A 14,665-nucleotide genomic window follows, 5' to 3' on the forward strand; every position below is an offset into this window, starting at 1 on the left:
TATTCTAAAAACCAAAGTATTCTAAAACTGCACTTTTTAAGCAGGGTGGCATAGTAAACCGAAGTATTGACAGATTGAAGTATTTTGGAGTATTTAGGAATACTGTGACATGTTTGGCTATTGTTGTAATTAGCTATACGTAAATTAGCTACCGTTGGAGCACATCAGGACTTTCAACTTTGTAATTCTCTAGAGCTTATGGCACACGCAGACCCATCCTCTCACCATGGACACGGCAAGCACTCGCGGCTAGCACCTCCGCCCGCCTTAGTTGCGCTGGTGAACAGTTATAGCACCAGTTGCCCCGTCCTCTACGTATCATCCGCCGCCGCCGACATTCCAGCGGCACTACCTCCGGCCACGGGCCAACCGCCAGCTTGTGAACCATCACGTACAAGAAGCAGGCGCCAATCTCAAACTCTGGCAGCGCTCACCTTTCTTCTCTCCATCGCTGTATTTTTCTTTCTTTATCCATGACTGCGCACGATCGCATCTCCCGAGTCTTGAGGAAACATGGCAGCAGCGGGGACGAACCAACATAGCGAGGACGGCAGGCTGTTTTTCTCGCTTTCTCCGTTTTAGAAAAAAGAGGTCGGGGGTTCATTTTTTAATACGTTGAAAAAACTGCAGTTTGAGGGATACTTCAGTATTTATATTGCAGTTTTTAGCCATTGCCAAACGCATCAAAGTATTGTAAACTGCAGTAATTTTAGAAACTAAAGTATTCTTGTAATACTTTAAAAATACTTCGCTACCAAACATAGCCTAAATCAATAATGTACATGTGTGTCGGCTATGTGGCGCAACAGTTATATACGGATGGAATCTATCCACGCACACACGATTATTCCAAGTCAGGCATGTTTGTTACTTCCACGAAATTAAATTACACCTCATCAATCATCATATTTTAGCACTGTATACTTACATCTCGTCTCGTGTGTGCATGGCAAGAATTTCAAAAACAATTTCCTCCAAACAGATAATATGACCACTCCATGTTTATGGCGCTGTCATCAGCACCACGGCCACTGAGCATCCCTCCACACGCACCACCTCCCCCTGATGCTCACTCCGCCATCTTTGTAGTCCTGATTGTTCATGTTTTCTGTCCTTTCATCGGTCATCGTCGTGCCGCCGCTTTCGATGTTTGCTTTCGGTTTCTGACCAAGGAAGCTGCATGAGGAGCGGATCTCATGGTCGCGCTTCAGAGCTTCATCCCTGTAGCTCAGGCTCAGGTACCTCGGATGGTCCAGAAACCTGACATTTTTCAGCCAAAGCCTGAAGGCCTGAAGATAAGAGCCAGAAAAGATTGGATGAGCATCTTTAACATCAAGTGCTAACTATATGCAGTAATAACCAATTGTTTGAAGCATTCTACAGAGAGCATTCAAAGCTATGGAAAAACAAGGACAATTTTTTTTTAGTGTTTACCGGGAGAGGCACAAAGGCCTCCACCTGCATATATCATTTAATCGAAAGACGGGGGTGAAATCCCCAAGGATTACAGCAGCATGGTACAATGGTGGGAGGGAGAGAGCGCACAACGCAAAGGGGGCGAGCTCAGTGGAAAAACAGGAGGAGCATGGTACAAGGACAATTCATTCTGGTCCTACTTAAGATCAAAGTCGGTCAGTGTCCGTAAACAGGAAAATGCATTTAGGTGATCCAAAGGAAAACGCACGGGCGAAGTGGTCGACTGCACAGGGCCTCCAAATTTGGAGGGCCCCTAATTTTTTTTAGTGTTAAAATGTTACTCGGTGCTGCAAATGACCAGGTTAGATGGGACTAATCAATTCGTCCATAAATAGTAACTGCCTAGGAAATCTGCCACCGAATTAACTTGAGAGGCCCCAACTTACGCATGCATCTGTTTTTCTCTCTTTTCTCTTTATCTTTCACTTCTAGCGTGGGCGCGGTTCTGTTCATCTCCCAATCACTGCTCATATGCAAAATAATTCCGTCGTGATTTTCCTGAATAGATATGTTTTCGCAATGAACATGCATCAACGGGACACTGCAGGCTGACCTTCAATCTGTACCTTCTTTTTTTGTGTTTTCGTCTTAATTTCACATCTCTACCGGCCCTGCGATCTCAGTGCATCGATTGAAAATGGAGGCCCAGCCACAGTGCTTGGTCACAGAACACATATTCATCAAGGGGAGAAGCAAACCGATTACCGGGGCTGGTGCCGTCGGATGGTCTGCTTCCCACATGGATCAAAGGTTGTTTCATCCCATTTGTTTAAATCTTCAAATCTTGATAGTACATGACATTTTGGAGAATATTTTTATGAGGAATTATTTTGACGATCTGTCTAAAGGAAGTGCTAGCACATTTCTACCAAAGTATTACAACTTTTGAATTCTAAAAATCGTTTTTTGTTAAGATGTAATTTCTTCCAAAAAAAAATTATACCACCAATATGATATGATATATATTACAAATCTGTGTTTTTTCTAATTGCCATTGGCTGCATCAAAGGCCTAATTTATGGTTTCGCTCATGGCCTCTGTATTCTCGGGTACGGCCTGACAATGGGTAGAGCCGTAGAGGAGGTACTAAGTACATATTGGATGAGAATCTGACAACAAAAGCATGGTTCCTTTTTTGGTTAGCAGCAAAAAAATGCGTTTTAAGATGCGATAGTTTGAGGAAATACAATTGGATGGTGTGATGATATGTATCTTTTGCAATGTAAAGGGATAATTGTGACATTTTTTTCAAGTGTGTATTGGCAGGATTTTTTTTCGAGAATGGTATTGGCAGGATTTTCCTGCAGTGGGGTTGTTGAGATCATCAAGTTTAATAAGATCCTGACATATTTTGGGAGCTCCTTGTATATCTTATGTCTCAGTCAAAATCTGACATCTTTAGCAAATGCTATTTTCTTTTATGGACTTCTATTGAATGCTAAGGTTATTCTAAGGTTAAAACAAATTTGAATTTACCCTTGAATTCGACCTTGTGATAGATTATAACGCATTAAGAAAAATATTGCAACATTTTATCCCAATTCTGACCTTGTGAGTTGTGACAGCCTTTATCCTATTTAACTATTTTCTCAAAATTTGTTGAAATATCATGCTGTTAGAGTACGTAATGGGCTTGGGCTGGCGCTATAGCCCATTAGTCTTAGGGTTAATTAGAGATAAGGGTCGCTTTCTTAGGGGTCAAGTAAACCTCTCTATATAAGGAGAGGAGACGTATCAATCTAATCAAGCAAGAATTAAGAAGGAAATCCCTTCCCTCTTGCCACCGGCCGTGGGCAAGGCCCCCGGCCGGCCCTCTCGCGTCATCCCTCTAGCAGCACCATAACACTTGGTATCAGCTTTCCCGGGTTCGATCATGTCCAGCCCTCCACCGAGTTCTTCCCACCCGCTGCCGCCACACTCCGACGTCCCCGCCGTTCTCTCCCCGGCGGAGATCACCGCAGCCCTCCGCGATCTCACCACTGCTGTCCAGGACATCCGCCTCTTCCTGGCCGGTCCCTACGGGCCGCCGCCGCCGGTGGCGCTGCTGCCGTGGCAGCCGACGCACCAGGTGGCCTCCGCCGCGATCGTCGGGCCGCTGCAGCCGACGCTGCTGCTGTCGTCGCCGCCAACCGACGCCGAGCTGCTGCAGTCCCCGCTGCCACTGTCCACCATCTCCAGGCCGGGCCCTACCTCGGCGCCGGGGGTCCCTCTTCTCCAGCAGCCGACCGCCTTCTTCCCCACCGGACGCTTACAGCAGCAACAGCAGCTCGCCGCCGCCGCCACGAACGTCGCCGCTGCAATCGCTGTCCTCACCGACGCTGTCCCTGCCGTTCGGTGGGCAGCTGCAACAACAGCAGCAGCTACCGTTTCCACCAACACCGCAGCAGCGGCTGCTGCCACCACAGACGCCGTCCCTGCCTTTCGGCGGTGTGGGAGCGACCTTGGCCCCGGGCTCTACATCGACACCGCCCGGGATGCCCTTCCACCAGGTCCGTTTCCCTCCGTCACCGTCACCGTCACCGCTTCCGGCTTGGATCGCTATCCGCCACATGTCGGCGGCGGTGAGGATGCAGGCTGCTGCGCGCGGCCTCCTAGTGCGTCGGCGTGTGCGGGAGATGCGTGATCTGCAGCTGCAGCTCCTCCAAGTTGCGCTTCGTTGCGCAAGGGACCTCGATCTCGTCCGCTGCGTCGGGGATCTTGGGCGTGTGGTTTCCCCCACGGGCGGCGGACATGATGTTTCTCCTGCGGGCAGCGACCTCAAAGTCTGTGCCTTCGACAGTCATCCGGCGGGGAGAAGGCATGGTGTCACCGACACCGCGTAGCACAACTACATTCTGCCGCCGGCCGCCGCGTGAGCTCCTTTTGTCCCGCTGGTTTCCATGGGATCCAGGTGGTTGTACAGGTGCACATCCGACGGGCGGATGGTGTCCACTTTATGTTCAGGGGTCAACAATAAAGCGTCCCAGTCCATTTCAGGTTGAGAGTAATAAAACAAGCCAAGATGTAAAAGGCTCGTTTTTAGGTGTTAGGTTTGTGTTGCGTCGAGTCATAGTTTGTTTAGGTTGCAGCTCGAGGACGAGCTGCATGTCCAGGTGGGGTGTAGTGTTAGAGTACGTAATGGGCTTGGGCTGGCGCTATAGCCCATTAGTCTTAGGGTTAATTAGAGATAAGGGTCGCTTTCTTAGGGGTCAAGTAAACCTGTCTATATAAGGAGAGGAGACGTATCAATCTAATCAAGCAAGAATTAAGAAGGAAATCCCTTCCCTCTTGCCCGGCCGTGGGCAAAAGGCCCCCGGCCGGCCTTCTCGCGCCCTCTCTCTCCCTCCCAAACCCTAGCAGCCACATAACACATGCCCACCCTTCTCCATCAGTTCAGACATTTGGATGAACTAATTGGCGCATCCAATTCAATATGGTATCAGAGCTAAGAGGTGTTGAGTTGAAGACTGCGACCTACATCGATCCACGTCGAAGGCTTGGTGGAGCCTGGACGTGAGTGGAAGGTATAAAGTATACTGCCCACCCTTCTCCATCAGTTAGGACTTCTGGGTGAAATGACGGGTGAATCTACTCAATAAAATTTACAAAATTTCACACAATTTTAAAGCATTTGACGAAATTTGACATAATTCAGCAACCCCAAATGAATAAAAAGTATCCTAGTTGTCCAGCCAGATAGCTTCAACGCCATCCTAACAAACTCTACCTTTTAAGTTTGGGTAAAATAGTAAAATGGGTTAAAAGCTGCCTCAAGGTCCCAAAGGGGTAAACATGTAGCAAGATTATTTAAATGGTCTACAAGCTGTCATGCAGTCACGACTATGGGGGTAAACTTGGAATATATTCTTCAAATACCTTGAAGCTTTTCTCTATATTTTTATTTAAATAGATGTTGTACATCAAACAAAAATTCTCATTAATCACCATTATCTGCCCATCTAGTAATCCAGTTGCCCCACCAAGAAAGGAAATTCAAAATGACACAGCATGAGGAAAGAAAAGTAATCGTCAAGTCAATCTTGAAGGTATTAAAAGCACTCTCTATGAGGATAGTGTTATATACGAGAATGAAATCATAAATATAAGCATGATAATAGAAAAGAAGCATCATATATTGGAAAGCTACCTCCCAGTATATCCCTGCAGCAACCTTATGAGGCATCAGCCAGAAGAATGTTGCTAGCTTAACAGAGTCACTTGTCTGCCCAACTAACTTGGCTTGCAAAGCTGCAGTAAAATAGTTTCCAAGTGTTGGATGTTGAACCGAAATAGCCACATAAATATTATTGCCTGGGGCGTCAGCACGAATACTCCAGTTGCCAAGCATATCCTAGAGCTCATGCAACAAAAATAAAACACTAATAAGATGTAATGGTAGTGAACTGAATACAGCGAGTCAAAATTAACACAATCAAGACCAACAATTAGCATAGTAAACACCCTTACTAAAATTATATCAATTTTGCCTATAAAATTTACAGTCCATCACGCCACACTATATATTATAATCAGAGGAGAGGTTCCATCTAAAAACACAAAGGAGGGCCTCGATACCATATTCTATCAGATAATATATAATTCTTGACAAAGGCCATACCATGAAAGGGCTGACATGCAAAGGTTTTGCAACAAGATCAGAACCCGGCTGGAAGGTAAACATCACCTTCTCCCCCCAGGGAGTATTTGTGACCTGGAACCAATAGCAAAATATTAGACAGACAACACAGTAATGAACTAACTAAACACAATAATATGAATCCAACACAGAGGAGAGGTTCGATCTAAAAAAACACAGAGGAGGGCCTCACTTCAGCAATGCACATCTTGAGGTCTTCATCCTGTTCTTGCACCGCCTCATCGTAGCAGTAGTAGACGCTGAGTGGGTTCTGCTCATACCCCACGCTCTTGGGTACCGTCAGGAGACGCCTTGATCAAACAATGAACTAACTCGCCTCAGTGCAAATGGGTACAGTTATACAAAAAAAAAAGTTCTGGTTATGCTTTTGCCAAATTCTTTTGGTTTCTTACATGCAAAAGAACTGTGGTTTTCATTGTAGATTTTTTTTTTAAAAAAAGATGTGTGTAATTTATATTATGAAATTGCGTCAGGAAGTTGCAAATTGCATTAGGGGGCTTACACGGGGCCAGAGGTGGAGGCGATGCGGCGGGCGTCGGCGGCGGAGAGGTAGCCAGGAAGGGGGAGGAGATCGAGGTCGACGAGGGCGTAGCGCACGGCGTACTCGAAGGCGTGCCCCGCCGGCCGCCGGCGGGAGTGCCGGACGCGGCCCTCGTAGAGCCGCGCGCCACCACCGCCGGGAGCAGGGCGGGTAGCGAATGGGAGGCGGAGAAGTAGGAGGAGGGAGAGGACGGTGGAGGTGAGGAGCGTGGTGGTCAGGGAGCCCAGCAAGTAGAGCGCCTCCATTGCTGCTGGTCTGTTGCTTCGATCTCTAGATGGTTTTCTGAGGGAAACTTCAGGACTGGTTATTCTAGGATCAGCTCGTTTCTGGGTATATCTGTAGTTCACTTATAAAATTTCAGATAAATAATGGAACTGAATACATCTTAATTATTTGTGAAAATTGTAATACTCAGCATAAGCTAAAAACCATACCTCATTCTACCAATCTAGCACATGTTGAACATATAAATTGCACGTGAAAATGCTAAAATTTTCGCACAGATCTTAGAAAAATTGCGTGTATGAAATGAGTTCAGTTAGCTGATTGTAAAGACTTTTCATAGTCTAGATGGCAAGATGAAGGTCTGAAACAGACTTACACACTTCAGTTGCTTATTTTAATGACACATTTCAGTTGGCTTGATGATGGCCACAAGACAAGAGGACATTTGGGTTGGATTGTTGTCTTCTTCTGGATTAGCATTTGTGGTGGATAGTGCCTACACGCTTCTGTAGTACTAGTAGTTGGGGATGGCTGGCTGCAAGGAGTACTTGATAACTTCTTCCACAGTGGAGAACAAAAATATGTAATTTTGATCTCTCTATTTTCTTCAGTTTTCTAAACATGGCTCTCCCCTTTCCAGAAATAACAAGTATTTGTTCTGTTTATTTTTAGTTTTTACAGCCATGATCTTCTTGGAAAATAATATTAGAAAACAGTATCTGAATAGATGGATTAAAAATGCACCACTGTTGATTAACAACAGATAAATGATCTTCTCTTTCAGAACCTTAGAGACCCGTAAGTTTACACTGAGGCTCGATATGCCAATCAATTCTTCAAGATCTTCAGCCATACAAAAAATAAGAAAATGAAAGAAAAGAACGAAAAGAAATAAAATCGACTGAACCTATTTGCGTTCACGGGCAATACATTTTACATTTTTTGCGGTACCTGTTCCTCACTCCCGATTTTATTTGAAATCATTTTTTGACGATGCCAAGTTGCAGCAACTGTAGCTTAGCTAGCTGGAGAAGGCATTGTGTGATAGCCTGATAGGGAACTTCACTGCATACATGCAGATTTGGTGGGCTAAATGAATTATTATTGCAGACGCTGTTATCTTGTGTCTATAGAATATCGATTTCCTATGGGTTGTTGTGTGTCTGGGGAAACAACGCAAACTGATTCTTGACAACTCCAGCACCAACAGTATCTCTGAATTTTGATAGCAGTAGAGCTATTTACAGGCCATCAACTGTTACTTTTTGCAACATAAGCACAGCTACGTCATGCGCTACAAACAATCCATGGATCATTTCATCTCGCACAAAGGAATACTAAATATAAAACTGGTTCGCCGAATTGGCCACAACACAAATATACTACTTCCAAATTGAGCAGAGTACATTCAGCAAAGAGTCAGATCAGTGTAACGACTGAAATGCAACAGTTCTGGTAATTACCCACAAACATCTACTACTCACAACATTGTCTCGCATTATTTCGTTACTAATATACAACATTTACAGATTATAGAACATAACAGGAAAGAGTCTAATATACAGAACACAGCTGTTGTACAACACAGATAAGCGGTTTAAATAGATGAGAGCAGATTTAAATAATTGACCAGTTGTGATTGGTCTGCAGGTTACCAGAGCTTCAGATGCAGTTAAGCATGCAAGATCTGACTGCTTGAAGGCGTCAGATCGCTGAATGCCCTTGGAACATCGACATCTTGCCAACAAATCAAGTAGCTCGAAGTCCTACGATTACAACCGCTTCCACTTCCTGACTGTTTCTTGATGTGGCCAATTGCTACTTGGAGACCACGGCCGACAACGACTATCTTACTGTCCAGGCAACTCACGGACAAAGGTTTCATAATCCGCTCAGGCATAGGAGGGCCGTTTACAGAAGCCCACGAATCCATCTCTGCATCATAGACCTTAACCTTCATCCTCTCATACTCTGAAATGACGAATAAACGATCGTCGATGACCACGCTCAATCCTGTCCACCCTTCACGCATTCCAACTGGCATCGCCTCCCAGCGGTCAATCTTTGGATCATACACCTGCCCTCTAGGCGAGGAGAAGAAAGGCCATGCACAACCTTCAGTGAGATAAAGCCTACCACTCATGATAGCAGAATCTGATGAAGCCATGTTGATGCCCATACTAGCAACTGGTTTCCAAGCACCCTTAGCTGGATCAAGAACCTCTGCTGAGTTCAGCTCAAAATGGTCCGTGCTATAGCCCCCAGCAACATAAACCCTTCCATCGATCACGCCACCACCAAAGAAGGACCGTGCCGACAGCATCCGGGTCATCACGGTCCAGCGGTTCTTGTAAACATCATACTTGAGTACCAAATGTAATGGGCAATCCATGTCAGAGACTAGCCCACCGCAGACAAGAAGGGTGCCATCACTGGGGATTGCAATGCAGCCAAACCCACGGGGGCAAGCCCGGTCCCGGCACGGCATGGCAGGAATGGTGTGCCAGGTTAAGCAGTCCAGGTCCAGCACCTTCCACTGTATCTTACCAGTGCAACGGTGGAACGCCAGGGTGAACAACCACGGCGACCGGAAGCCCATTGCTTTCCTCTGCGTGAAGAACCGTGCCTTGTCGGCCAGGAGGTGGTGCCACCGGCGAGAGACGAGCCTGCAGGCATCATGGGCCTCAACAGGTAGCCGAAGGAGGCAATTGAGTGCGGCGTCGTCCGGAAGGCCAGGTATGAGGGGTGTCTCCCATGAAGATTGATCAATATCAGAGGTTAATGTCGGCGACGGCAGTGCAGAGGCTGCGGCAAGCCGGAACTTGGGTGTCAGTTTCATCTGCGAATCACCGAGCTTCTGGACAGGAGTCTGGTGAGATGAGACTCGGACGCGGCGCATACTCGTCTCAAATTGCAACACTGAAGAAGGCACCAGCGACCATGTCCCCAACACACAAATCAAAGTTTTCTATCAGAACACTCTCAATCTTGGTTCTCTATTATTCTGAGGAAAATGGTGGCACTATAGACAAAATTATTCTTGCACAAGCAAAAATCCCCAATTTATTGGCCCAGTGCTACATCCATGGCATTTCAAAGAAGCAGCCAACCTGATTCGGAAAACAAGCAATCAAACACTGGAGAGCGAGAACGGAGTTAGAAGGAAGCAATAATTTCTTCCCAATAGGACTAGTACAAAATCAGGATTTCCTACGGAACAATCTTGAACTAATCAAACCCTAGTTAGTTAAACTTGCGCCCTCCAATTCATGGTGATTCACAGCAAAATATACACCAAGAAACCCCTCTAGCAGATAGTATTATACGAAAGAAGAAAGGGGGCAAACACGACTTACTTTCTAGTTCTTGGAAGAAATGGGATTTCCGAGAATCATGATGACACTTCCAACAGAAAGTAACCTGAAGTGCTGAGACAACCGAGGTCTCCTTGCGTCAATCTCCTGCGCCTTTTCCCTGCCTGCTGGTATGCTCTGATTCAAGGAGGGGAGGTCTACAGGATAGGAAAAGATCTCCCTGCCATTTATCTTCCCAGCTGATGCCGCTCCTTTTAACCACCGAGCTGGGTCAAAACCAAACAAACCAGAGGATGAGCAAAGCAGCTGAACTGAAGCTTTCCACATCTTCGGCTATTTCAACGCATTTGTTCGGTGGGTGGGCCCAGCACATCTGTTGGACCAACCTCCGCTTCGTTTTCATAATTATTTTTCTACATTTCAGCTGAGAATATAAATACGTGTAAAACATATACTATATTTATATATTAACATTTTTGCGGATAAAACATACCCTCATTTTTTGCGGATAAACATATCATCACTATTTGTAATATAACGAACAAAAACTTGCATCCACAACACCTTCTGTAATTGTTTTTGTAAATGTTGTCAGCATAATACATCGTTCTTTGTGTGTACTTTCTCCCTGTATGCATCTTGGATGTTACAATTTTCTGTATGTTTACTTGATTACTTCATAGAAGGGATCTAACTGTAAATCCTAGCTGCAGCCTCAACAGGTAGCTATCATCGAATGATCAACCATCTCCATGCACCCAAGCCCACTGGAGCTTGATTTATGAATTTGTCTTTATAATTGGTAGTTTGGAGTTAAAGAACTAACAAATCGGTGAATGCATACAAATGTTCTGTACACTTGTGCAATTTTTTGGTAAAACCCCAATCTATGATGGGCTAAAAAAGACAAATTTATGGTTGTATAATTTTTTTTCCGAGAATATGTTGTATCAATCACATGAAAGAGTGCTAAAGAAGGGAAAGTACTGTTGCCTACAAGCGGGGGGGGGGGGGGGAGCTTTCCACAAAAACCTACTCTCCTAACTGCCACATTAACTCTCTAGGCTCCGAAAGGAAAAGGCCGTTCTGCGGGACAATTTGCCCAAGCGCCACCTATCGCACTCCTTCATCTTCTCTCTAATAACAACATGTGACAGCCACCACGCTATTGAAGACCATATCATTCATGTGCCTCCATATGCACCAGAAGATAAGTATGACCATCGGTCCACATATCTCGTCTATGTGCCTTAGAGCAGGAGCGAGATGACCACCACTCCACCAAGACCGAGTCCATGTCTGGGATCCAATCAACCTTATCCCATAGGACGAGTGCCCAGGACCAGACCTGACGCGCCATCACACGACCCAAGACGAGGTGATGCAAGGTCTCTGGCTCCAGGTCGCGGAGCGGGCAGGCCGTCGAGCATTGGAGACCCCGGCGCTGCAACCTATCAGCCCTTCAACAGCGATTCTTCGAGGCCAACAAAGCGAAGAACTTACAATTGTACGGCGCCCGCGACCGCCAGATCTCGTCAGTGATGACTGCTCTCGTCGAGACAACGTTGAAAGCTTTGTACAGTGACTTGGAAGAATATCATCCATCACCTGCCCAACGCCCTGCTAGCACATTGTCCCACTCCGGGACTAGGACAACGCCCCCCCACAATATGAAGAACTCAACTAGAGCCCCACCATGCATATCCCACAATCTCTGAGCTACTGTCCAATCGACCCCTCTTTAACTGAACATGCTTTCAATCTCCTATTAGAGACCATCTTAACCATGTTTGGTGCAAAATCAGCCACCCTCTGTCCCTCGAGCCAACGGTCAGTCCAGAACCAAGCTCGCTCGCTATTGCCAAGCACATAGCTTGTGGCTGAATCAAAGATCGCCATGCAGGTGCCAGCAGCCGAATATCAAACTCCGCCCAAGCCCTGGCAGAGTCCACCTTTTGTAGCCACACCCAATGACAACGAAGGGCAAGATTGAGTAGCTGGAGGTTGGGGATGCCGAGACCACCATAGTTAGGGTAGGCTACCTGGTCCCACGCCACCAAGCAATGCCCTCATGACATCCTCACGTCCCTTCTACAAGAAGGCCCTACAGATCTTCCGGAGAGCCTCAAAGATCGAACTTGGGCATGATATCCAACGACATCATTGCGTGAATTGGGATCGCAGAGTGTAGTTTGAACAAGGATCATCCTACCACCACAGTTAAGCAGTTTCGCACACTAGGGTTGCAGCCAACTAGCTGCACTGTCCTGCAGCTGAGCTGCCGTCACCTTTCGCAGACCCATGGAAAATACAAGGTACTTGAAATGGAAGGAGACCACCTCGCGGCCGAGGAATTAAGCGCGCCAACTCCAGATGCTCCAATAAGAATCAAATTGGGTAGAGGGAGCACTTCACCAGGTTGGTGCGACAAACCTGACGCCACGCTGAAATCCTCAACAATGGAGGCACAAGCCATGAGGTCCATCCTTGTCGGGCGTACAACCACATCATCGGCGTACATCGAGATACGATGCCGAAAGCCCATCGAAGATAGCTCGGTAAGCAGACCATCCGCTGCTGCCCGCTCAACAATAGGTGAAGGATGTTCATAACTGTGTCAATCAACAAGGGGGGCATAGGGTCTCCCTGCCGCAGCCCACGCGTGTTGAAGATGAGCTCGCCTACATCATCGCTTGCCACCACACGTGTGGTCTCGAGAAGTTCAGAAATCAAGGTGATCCGCCTATGACTGTAGAAATATATACAAAATTCTTACTTTAGGTTAAAGGTTGTATTTTTTACGTAGCCTATGATGTCTTTTATAGCTAGACCCTGTGGTCTACGTACTATATGCATAATATATCTACTTGCATATTTTTATACATATTTATTTCAATACTTTTAATCTATGGGAATATTGTTTTCAAAAGCACTGGTAAGATATAGTGTACAATAGTGGATGGGCATCACATCTTAACTAGTATAGTAGAATCGAAGTGTTAGGTAAGGGGGTTGGTGATCAATCAGTGAGGAACCCACGGAGACCGGTATGATCAGAGGAGGCTGACTTGCCCACTTGGGCAACACTAAACCGTGTGTTTGTGGATGATGGTGTCATATGTGCCACCTACACGGCTACACCGCGTGATATGCACCCATAGTCATGTAGCATGATTCCTCAGATTGTATTGAATCGGAACTCTGGAGCTTCTTTGTTTAGTGCAGACTGTGTTGTGAGCCATAAAGTGTTAGCATCCTTGTGCCGTGGAAGAAAAGCTAAGATCCGAATTAGCAAGCACATGTACGCAGTACGCTCGGCTAGGGCCCGTTTGGTTGCCTGGGCCGAATTCCTGCATGCCTGGCACAGTGAGATGGGAGGCATTGCGCGTTGAGAACGAGCCATGGGCCACTTTTTGTCGGTCGTTTGGTAGCATGTGCGGCCTTTTGCGCGCCGGAGAAGGAACTCAGGCCCCATCGTTTGGTTGCCCGTTTCCAGCCTATATTGCACGGAGGAAAACAGGAATCGGCTGTTTGGTTGCTCAAATCACGGTTTCATATCCTTACCACAATTTAAATAGGGTGGGATTACCATGCCATGGCATACAACATACGATCATAGACCACTTAGAAGAACACGATCAGCACGATGAGGAAGGTGATGATGTAATCTTTGACCCGGTTGGGACGTACCTCTGGTGGTGCTCCTTGTAGAGCATGTACTTCCTCCGGCGGCAGCTGTGCTAATGGCATTGTATCATCAATGGCCTGATCTTCCAGGAGCTCCTCTTCCAGGTAGGTGAGGTACTCTTGATGTGCCTCCTTCCATGTTGCATCTCCTCGGTAGCTGTTGTTGGAGTAGCCATTGACCTGATCTTGACAGACTCTCCATGAGCTGTAGATTCCTCGAACCCGCCCGCGAACCACCACATACCAGTAGCATGGCATAAAAAGAAGTTAGCAATCATAACAATGAAGCAATGCAGAAATGAGCAATAGAACAAGACAAGTGTTGACAGCAAATCTGAAACTAACAGGGGCATGCATATCATTCAAAAAGTCAATCAGAAGTTTATCCTACACTACCGTGGTGTCGTCCTACCACCACAACAAAAGTGGGTATCTCAATAGAACGCCGCAAAGTTCACCATGACCTGAGGGGTTAGTATATACCACCTCATCATACTGACAAAAAGGGGCCAAATGTTTTCATCCTAGCTACTGGCAGAATATACATCATCACATCATCATCACCATCATCACCATCTCCATGCATGCCTCCTTGAACCACCCCGTCAAGGGCACCACTACACCTTGCCGTGGTACTTGCCAAGGTAGTTACTCAGCCAGAGGACGCGGTGTGGCTCGATCATGCCGACGAAGCTGGAACCCTAAGTCTTGTGGTCGATGAGGTGGCTGAGGGCGACCATCAAATCATCCTCGGTGAAGCCAAGCATGTCCATGACCGCATTGTAG

At 46.4% G+C, this 14,665-nt stretch overlaps 2 protein-coding genes across 3 annotated transcripts; both read right to left on the reverse strand.

Moving 5' to 3' along the window:
• Positions 1–779: 779 nt before the first annotated feature.
• Positions 780–7,342, reverse strand: LOC124679239. The gene is made up of 6 exons (XM_047215036.1): positions 7,088–7,342; positions 6,615–6,989; positions 6,285–6,402; positions 6,074–6,166; positions 5,603–5,806; positions 780–1,289 (listed from the first exon to the last, which is right to left on the reverse strand). Exons 1-6 carry the CDS (start codon positions 7,090–7,092, stop codon positions 1,017–1,019), a joined length of 1,068 nt encoding a protein of 355 aa, XP_047070992.1. The 5' UTR covers positions 7,093–7,342; the 3' UTR covers positions 780–1,016.
• Positions 7,343–8,302: 960 nt separating this feature from the next.
• Positions 8,303–10,484, reverse strand: LOC124676808 (F-box/kelch-repeat protein At1g30090-like). 2 transcript variants are annotated; one of them, XM_047212835.1, is made up of 2 exons: positions 10,235–10,484; positions 8,303–9,988 (listed from the first exon to the last, which is right to left on the reverse strand). In XM_047212835.1, the coding sequence occupies exon 2, from the start codon at positions 9,775–9,777 to the stop codon at positions 8,551–8,553; it is 1,227 nt and encodes a 408-aa protein (XP_047068791.1). In that variant the 5' UTR covers positions 9,778–9,988; positions 10,235–10,484; the 3' UTR covers positions 8,303–8,550. The 2 variants fall into 2 exon arrangements, with proteins under 2 accessions (XP_047068791.1, XP_047068792.1); XM_047212836.1 differs by having other exon boundaries at positions 8,303–10,015.
• Positions 10,485–14,665: the final 4,181 nt, after the last annotated feature.

This window comes from Lolium rigidum, chromosome 7 (genome assembly GCF_022539505.1).
Source record: "Lolium rigidum isolate FL_2022 chromosome 7, APGP_CSIRO_Lrig_0.1, whole genome shotgun sequence".
Lineage (NCBI taxonomy): Eukaryota > Viridiplantae > Streptophyta > Magnoliopsida > Poales > Poaceae > Lolium > Lolium rigidum.

What these genes read in the sequence shown, in the direction of transcription:
- LOC124679239 (XM_047215036.1), bottom strand. An exon ending in GCCTCCACCTCTGGCCCCGT is followed by an intron (nt 6,403 to 6,614) that starts GTAAGCCCCCTA and finishes TGTTTGATCAAG; the next exon opens with GCGTCTCCTGACGGTACCCA. An exon ending in TCAAGATGTGCATTGCTGAA is followed by an intron (nt 6,167 to 6,284) that starts GTGAGGCCCTCC and finishes TATTGGTTCCAG; the next exon opens with GTCACAAATACTCCCTGGGG.
- LOC124676808 (XM_047212835.1), bottom strand. Translation starts at nt 9,777, where the DNA reads ATGCGCCGCGTCCGAGTCTCATCTCACCAGACTCCTGTCCAGAAGCTC.